The sequence below is a fragment of the Neomonachus schauinslandi genome, chromosome 14 (assembly GCF_002201575.2).
Source record: "Neomonachus schauinslandi chromosome 14, ASM220157v2, whole genome shotgun sequence".
NCBI lineage: Eukaryota > Metazoa > Chordata > Mammalia > Carnivora > Phocidae > Neomonachus > Neomonachus schauinslandi.
Window position 1 is genome coordinate 65,050,264 of NC_058416.1, and position 8,319 is coordinate 65,058,582.

Consider the following 8,319-nt stretch of genomic DNA (forward strand, 5'->3'; position numbering starts at 1 on the left):
CATGAGGGAGCCCCAGAGGGGGTGCCCCTGGGAGAGCCTCTGTGACAAAGGGGCGGGTGGGGGGCCTCTGCTGATTCCTCCGCAGGCCACGGAGCTACAAGGCGAGGGCCCTAGTTGGGCCCGGTCACGGCAGATACCACAGAGCTATCCCACAAGGGACGTGCAGGCCACACTGAGGTACCTTTATTTCTCTGGGCCTCACAGGGCCTGGGCCTTGGAGTGTTTCCCACTTACTCAGGGGGCTGCACCTGCCAAGGAAGGGGCTGAGACCAGAAGATGGGGCCTGGCCAACGCTGGGGTGTGCCCAGTGGAGTGAGAAGGTGCTAGGACCTCCAGCCCCACTCTCCCGACTCGGGGGCAGCCAGGGTCCACCTGGCCTCTCCTCAGAGGGTCGACCCCTCGTGCAGGCAGCTGGGAAGGTGGTGGCCAGGTGTTGGGAAGACAGGTTCCACTCAGCTTTCTGCTGCCTGTGGTGACAGGAACAGGGCTGTCTTCTCAGCCATGACGGGCAGCAGGTAACTGGCAGAGACCCCACCTGGTCACAAGGCTGTCTTCCCCTCCTGGCGGCCCCTCTGCTGCAGCTTCCTGATGAGCTCCAACAGGTTCATCTGCAGCGTCAGCTCCTGGGGTGCAGAAGGGCTGCTGTGAGACCAGAATGACACCTGGTCTCCCCGGTCCTGGCAAAAGCTCCCTTTCCCATGGGCCCAGAGGCAGATATTGGGGCCTACAGAGTGCCAGGCAGTGAACCCATGGGACTGACTTCCAGGGACTCCTGGCCACGGCTTGCTAGAAAGGGACAGAAGCAGGGACGTCACCCCGCAACAGAGCCTGCAGTTGCCCTGGCTCGGGGCACAGGGCCTTGTGAGCAGCAGGGCCTGGGGAAGGTGGACAGTGCTCCCACAGCCAGCTGGCTTGCCCTCCTGTGGGCAGAGGCAGTGGGACCCGCCTTACTAATTCTTCCCTCCTCCCCTTCCCCGACACACTCTGGGCCTGGCTCCCCAGGGACCAGTGATAAAACCCCAGAGGGAACTGGGCCTTTGGGAACCAGCACCCCCTGGGCTGTGCCAGGGCAGGCCTGAGGCACTGACCTGTGGGTTGGTGGTCACATAGAAGCCAGCAACCCCAGCCTTCTCCAGGGTGCTCTGCTGGTCGGCTACCTTCCGGTCCAGCTCCAGGACAATCTTCTGGTCCATTGCCCGCTGCTCCTCCCGGATCCGGTGCTCCACTGCCTGCACGGTGAGGGCGGCTCAGGGGCTCAGCCCCCTGCCCACCACACACTGCCTCACACACACCCTGGTGGCCTGCCATTTCCTCCAGCCTGCTCCCCATTCCCAGTGGCTCCAAGACCATCAATGGTGCCCTTACTGCAGCCAGGTTGCTCCCTTCTCGGTCACACTGAACCCTGCAGAAGGGCTCAGCTGCCCTACCCGGAATGCTGTCCCTTCCAGGACCCCCAGCCAGGCGTTCTTCCTTTGCTGTGTCGGGACCGCCATGAGCTGGCCAGATGCCAGGTCCACTTCTGCTTACTATCAACTTGCCAAATGTCTCTGGGCCTTTGTGTATGTTCCCTCCCCACTGGGGCTACCTGCCGATCCCAGCTCAGCACCTCTTCCCTGTGCACCCTGGCTCCAGGCTGCTTGGGACCCTGCATAAGCCTTTCCATGCACCCCTACCACCCATGGCTTCTTGGTTACATACGGGTCTCCTGGTTGTCCTGGAGCAACCTGGAAGCAGACTGGGCTTCTGCTGGCTGGCCCACCACCCACCATTGCCCCGAACAGGCCCAGCCCTTGAAGAGCTATGGTCTTGGGAAGCAGGGGGATCACACTCTCTACCTGGTCCTTCCACATCCCAACCCCCAGAGTGAAGAGCCACATTCGGGGACTCATCAGGCCTCCAACGGCCCACCCAAGTTGAGGCCCAGAGCAGCCAGGAGCTCCCAAACCACCCTGAGCCCTCTTCACCACAGCCCAGGTGATACCCACCCAGCTCACACCCCTACCTCCAGCTCACGCTGCTGAGCTGCCTGGAGCACGGGCAAGTTGTGGGGCCGGCAGGCCTGCTGGGCTTCCTGGTGCTTCTGTCGCAGCGCCTGCCTGAGCACTAGGAGGAGATGAGACCAGAGAAGTCCAGCAGGTGGTGGGGGGCGAGATGGAGGGGGGCAGGACACACTTCTTGCCTCGGCACCTACCCTGGCTGTCCCACCATGGGGCAGCCAGGCCAAGGTGCAGAGGTGAAGCCCTGGCTGATGACCCAGCCCATCTGAAGCCCTGCACTAGAAGCTGGGTGGAGTTCTGGGGGACGCCTAGTCCCCTAGCCCACTCAGTCTTGCCCTCACCCAGGGCAGGGCCTTTCTCTAGCAGTGAGGATCCAGGGGACTCTGGAGGGTGCAAGGCAACCGAGGAGGTTGAGACAGGGCAGGTTGGCCAGAGCTATGGCCAGTGCTCACAAGACCCAAAGGAGTGGGAGATTAGTCCAGAGGCTTCTGGGCTCAAATGGCCACAGGCCAGCAGTCCTGGGTGTGAGCTGCCCATCACCCATGGGACGTTCATTGAGATGTCCACCTGAGGGTCCACTGTGAGACCATCCAGGCAAAGTCTGGAATAGGAAGGAGAGGAGTCATTGTGCCTAAGCATGGCATGGCCTCTGCCCATGGTGGCGTGGTGGTGTCATTCCCTCAGTGCTGCCCTTGAGGGTGGGCAGAGCTGCCCCACCCCATCCATAGCTCCCAGAGGGGGTAAGGTGGGTACAAACCCTGGGAGGCCCAAGGATGAGATGAGCCTTTAGAGGCCCTGTGCTGGGGAGTCTGTGTTGCTTCAAATGGGGTTCACCATGGCCACTGAGAAAGCTCCCAGTTGCCATTAAATCATACCATAAATAGAAGCAAAATTGTCTACTGTGATAGGACTGGACAGAGGACAAAGGTACCATGCATGGAATGGAAAGAAACTGATTACAAAACAGAATACTACACAGCCCAGGGCCACCTGGGTGGCTCAGTGAGTTAAGTGTCCAACTCTTGATTTTGGCTCAGATCATGATCTTGGGGTTGTCAGTTTGAGCCCCACATAAGGCTCCGCACTGGGCATGAGCCTGCTTAAGATTCTCTCTCTCTCCTCTCCCTCTGCCCTTCCCCTCCCCTGCCCACCACTCTTTCTCTCAAAAAAAAAAAAACAAACAAACAAAAACAAAACACAAAACCAAACCCCAAAAGCAAAACAAACAAAAAAAAACACTCAAACAACACAGCCCAAATCCTAGACCAGTGTCAAGTGGCCAGATCTCCCCTATAAGGAGTGGTCCCTGGCCATAAGGAATCACAAACCCAACATTATGTCTTAAGCAGACACCTCTTAGCCAGTAGTTTGGCACCTCCCGTGCCCAGAACCTTCCCAATCTCCTGTTTCTTGGCATTCTGTGCACATCTCAACAAGCATTTATCACATTAAATGAGTCTGAAACCAAGAGCCACACTTAAGACACCTTCATAAACACAGGGCCAAGGAGATGCTTCCAGGTTAACGTTTATACCCCTGGAGGCAGGATGGGAGAAAACAGATAAATGCAGGGATATGTCATCTCCTTTACTCCGTTTATGAAACATTGCTGCAAATCCCAGGACAACTCCCAAATTCCACTGGGTGAGCAACCATAAGTGAGAAGAGAGCTGTGCCCACTGCCCAGGTGGAAGGGGACTGGCTTTAGCAATGACCAAGGAAAGCAACGGCAGCCAATCCACCACCTGCTGAGTCGGAAGGAAAAGCAGAAAGTCACAGGGTGCTTACCCACTGCTGGTGGCATTAAAACCTGCCCGAAACTTCCAAAGGACAAGGAGCAAAGTGTCTAGAGGGTTATCAAAAACTCCCCATTAAAAGGAACCAGGATTCTGTGAAGAGACTGCTGCCCACCCCCTACTTTTATTATTCTGAGTGCTTTACTGGCTCCCTGAACTAGTAACCTCTGTGGAGATAAACAAAGATCACCCCCAGGAGAACAAGAACTACTTACTGACAGCAAGACAGTAAGTGACCACCACTGCCTGCATTTGGCAGAGACTCAAGCACAGGCAGGAGAAGTGGGAAAGCTTTATGGTGGCCGAAGGGGAAGGTGCATCCTGACGGGAGGCTGCTGGAGAAGCTGGAGGGGAGGAGGCAGGCAAAGAACAAGAAAAGATGAGCCTACACACCTTCCTGCATCAGAAAGCAAGGAAGTGCTCCAAGAATGATGGGGACACATCAAAAGGATAGAGGAGCCAGCCCAAGAGCTCTGCCACTGACCAAATGGGGCACCGTTTGAGCATCACAAAGAATAATGGGCTCTATACTTTGGATTTGTGACCGTATGCATGCTACACCTCAACAGAAATGTTTACAAAGACAACCACTCCAACAGCAGGGAAAAGGTAATACCAATTATATAAAAATGCTTCTAGAAAACAGAAGAGAACACTTCCCCCAACTCACTCTATGAAGCCAGCTTTACCCTATTACCCCATCCAAAGACATTATAAGAAACTACAGATCAATGTCCATTATGAACATAGAGGCAAAAATTCTTAACAAGATTTTAGCAAATCAAATCCAACATAATAAAAAGGGTAATACATCCTACCAAACGGGATTTATCCCAGGAATGCAGTTTATCCCAGGAATTAAAAAAATGAGTGTAATTCATCGTAGTTAACCAAAAAGCCATGTGATCATCTCCATAGATGCAGAAAAAAGGATTCAACAAAACCCAATATCCACTCCTGAAAGAAACACTAGTTTTTGCCACAAACGTGTAAGCTGCCTATCATCACGCCTGGACCTGCTGTCCAGCTGACAGGAAACACAGAGGGTGGAGAAACAGTTAAATGACAGCATGAGGAAGCAATCCGACAGATCCAGAATGGGGACATTCTACAGGCAGAATGCCCCAGACTCTTCAAAAAGCCCCATAGTAAATGGGACTATTCCAGAAGCAGAGACCAAAGTAACCAACTGCGATGCATAAACCTACACTGGCCTCACAAAGCGACAGTTTACGACAAGTTGGATAATGTGATTGTAGACTGAAGGTCAGAAGACACCCTGGAATGATTTAAGTTTTCAGGACGCTGTCCACCGCGCTCACATTGGTGAGTGTTCTTGATCTAGAGCGCTGGTTCTCAATCCTGGGCCAAGGTTGATCCCCAAGGATGTCTGAAGACATTTCTGATTGTCACTGCGGGGGGGCGGGGGGTTGCGGCGGGATGTGCCACTGTCATCTAGCAGGTGGAAGCCAGGGATGCTGCTGAACAGCTTGCAATGCACAAGACTCCGTCTTACCATTAAGACTTGTTCAGCCACAAACAACAATGCTGCGCTTTGAAAATCCCAGTCTAGAGGAATGCTGAAGACTCATGGTGAAGCCCTATGGTGCTGCATATATTTGGGGGTATTAAGGCTTTGGCAAAATGTTAATTACTGAATCTAGCTGGAGAGGATACGGGTATACATTACGCTACTCTTTCAACTTTACTGAATATTTTAACTTTTTTTTATATATAAGTAAGTTGAGTAAAAACAAAATAACAAAGGTGGGAAACTGATGGGGCAGGGAGAGCAGCCCAGCATACCTTGCAGGAAGGGGCTCCAGGAGACCTCTGAGTGGGGATGCCTGGGAGGGGCCAAGGCTGATAAGGCTTTGGCTGAGGGTGTGGCTCAAGTGAGGAAGTTTTCAGGTCCCAAGGGTCCACAGGGCATAGTGCAGGGGAACTCAATGTGTGGGTGGTGGTGTGGCCCTCGGCGCTGCCGAACGGGGAAATGACCCTAAAGGGCACGGCAGAACCGTCAACACTTCGGGACATCATTGGGGGCGGTCAATGGCTACCGCTGACCGCCACTACTGGGATCTGTCGGTGGACTGACCAGGCAGGGAGGCCTTGGGCCATTCTGCTTGGGGGAGGGTGGAGACACGGGCAAGTCCGGGCAGGAAGTTTCTGGATATTATGCTAACAAGGGACCGTGCAACTGAAAAAATTAAACTGCCTTGACCCCTTTGTCACCAAAAAACGCTAGCAGTCTCCGAGCCCTTGACCTGGTCAATTTTAGGGACTTCATCTGAGCGACACCCAGGGCAGGGCTCGGCCTGCACAGAGACCGAGAGCTAAACTCCCGGAGGAGAAGCGTGCGTCGTCCCGCCACCCCGCGCACCTCGGTGCTCATTCTGCAGCCGCAGGCGCTGGTTGTACAGGCTCTTCTCGGTGAGGTGCTGGATCTCCAGCAGCCCTTGCACGATCTCGAACACGGTGCCGTCGAGAAGCGCCAGGGCCAGGTCGCTGAGCGTGGTGTAGGACAGGCGCTGCTGGAAGGAGCTGAGGGCAGAGGGGCGCGGTGAGCGCGGGCCGGACCCAGGGCCACTTCAGCCGCCCGTTCCGCCCCGCGGCCGCGCACCTGGGCAGCTCTTTCACTAGGCCCTGCAGCGCGGACAGCAGCTGGTAGTGGCGCTCCTGCTGCCGGGCCCCATCCACCGCCTCCTCGAAGGCGCCCGTGTAGCGCTCCATGGCGCCCGAGCCCCGCCAGCCGCCGGCTAGAGCAACGCGTGCCCCCTCTGCGTCAGTTCCTAGTGCGGCGCGTCCCGCCCATTTTACGTCCGTTCGAACGCGGTGCGTTCCGCCCCCTTTTACAACAGTTAAGCACGGCGTGGCCCACCCTCTGCGCCCTGCAGAAGGAGGCCCTCTCCGCTCCTCCGCGGAGGTTCCTAGGAGGGTCCCTCGTTGTCCCCGCCTCTTACCATGCCATTTTGCCCACGCGACTTCAGAGTACGCGTAACCATAGCGTCCAAATCGCGAGATTTCGAAGAAGCCCGCCCTGCCTGCACAAAGTGGGGGCGGACCGAAGCCCAGCGCCACTGGGGATGTATGGCTGGGCTGGGCTGCGTCCCGGAGGGGAAAAGGTAGGGGGGGAGTGGTCTCGTCCAGCGCATGCGCCTGCTGGGGCCCCGGGGGGTCGCGGCTGTCGTAACCTGCTTTCTCCTGTTGCTCTCCCAAAAAGGGCTTGAGTCACTGATCGCCGAGCTCCGCCAATACAAGCGGCGTGACCTGGAGCCATTTTCGTCACCTTCAGGCCTCAGTCTCCTTGTCTTCCATTCATAGGACGTTTGTCGGGGTTACCTGTCAAGAGAGCCCCCACCCCAAACACACACCTGCGCAGGGTGTGGGCGCTCCAGCAGCGGTGATGTAGGCAGGCCCTCCGCGCTGGAGGAAGCGCCTGGCTTGGCAGGGGCGGTTCTCTCCTCCCCCCTACACCTTCCCCAACTACATTACTTTGAGGACAGTCCCGTTTCCCGCCTCGCTTCTGCCTCCACCAGGGTAGTCAACATGTGGAAGAAAACCTGGCCCAATGTCTCAGTCCAACCTTGAGAATAATTTCCTGGAATCCACAATTACGGTTTTCATAAGCCACAAAAATCTACAAAACAAAGTTTCGATTGCTGAATATCCTGCTGGGCTCAGGGGGGCAGGGGATTCCCGCCATGGAGAACCAACATTGTGTCTTCCTCATCTCAGTAGGAGGGTGTTCAGTGCTGCTAAAAATTGGGAGGGGGCTGCTGTATAGTGACATGCAAAAGTAGGTAGACTCCTGAAGAAGACAACCAGAAAGAAGGCTTGTGTGGCCAACTCGAGCAAGAGAATCCAACCGGCCTTGGATAGAATGCCCAGACCTCTTGAGAAGAGGGCGTGCTGACCCCCTGGGGCTCTGTAGGGTCAGGGCCAAGGAGAGGAGTCAGCCTTCCCTTGATGATCCCTTGATGGAGACTCGTTGACCAAACTTGGGGCAGGCTTCTCTGAGCACTCCTGACTAGGCCTCATGCTTGGTGATGTGGGAAACAAAGGCAGAAGAAAAATTATTAAATTTCCTTACTATTTACAGCCCATCGACAAGTCCTTGAAACAGGCAGGGACTGTTTCATTCCTCTAGGGACTCAACTGCCTCAATGTTAATACTAAGGGCAAAAAACAATCCTAGCCCCCCCCCTCCCCAAGGATCCTGTAAGTCTACTTTAACATATAAAAATTCCTTTAGAAATTTCCTTTATCTCTAAACCCCCCCAAGATATGTGTTGGCAATCACCCCTGCCCCAAGCATATGGCCTGACAATATATATCTGAAGGGTCTCATTATTAAGGTTTTATTAGACAGTAATAAATGACCTTTTCCCACCAATAGCTAGCCCCCTCAAGGTCCTGGAAGCCTTGCTTCCAAGTTCCTTAGAGACTTACGCTATCCCTAACCTCTTTCCAACTTGAAAGTATATAATGGGCCACTGCTCATGACCCCAGTGCAGCTCTTTCTG

General features: G+C 55.1%; 1 protein-coding gene across 1 annotated transcript; it reads right to left on the reverse strand.

The window, feature by feature from the left end:
* Positions 1–161: 161 nt before the first annotated feature.
* DGCR6L (DiGeorge syndrome critical region gene 6 like) lies at positions 162–6,666 on the reverse strand. The gene is made up of 5 exons (XM_021690855.1): positions 6,417–6,666; positions 6,177–6,337; positions 2,003–2,103; positions 1,089–1,229; positions 162–623 (listed from the first exon to the last, which is right to left on the reverse strand). The coding sequence occupies exons 1-5, from the start codon at positions 6,524–6,526 to the stop codon at positions 540–542; spliced, it is 597 nt and encodes a 198-aa protein (XP_021546530.1). The 5' UTR covers positions 6,527–6,666; the 3' UTR covers positions 162–539.
* Between the last annotated feature and the right edge of the window lie 1,653 nt (positions 6,667–8,319).

What these genes read in the sequence shown, in the direction of transcription:
- DGCR6L (XM_021690855.1), bottom strand. Translation starts at nt 6,526, where the DNA reads ATGGAGCGCTACACGGGCGCCTTCGAGGAGGCGGTGGATGGGGCCCGG. An exon ending in CTAGTGAAAGAGCTGCCCAG is followed by an intron (nt 6,338 to 6,416) that starts GTGCGCGGCCGC and finishes CTCTGCCCTCAG; the next exon opens with CTCCTTCCAGCAGCGCCTGT. An exon ending in CTCAGCAGCGTGAGCTGGAG is followed by an intron (nt 1,230 to 2,002) that starts GTAGGGGTGTGA and finishes CTCACCGTGCAG; the next exon opens with GCAGTGGAGCACCGGATCCG.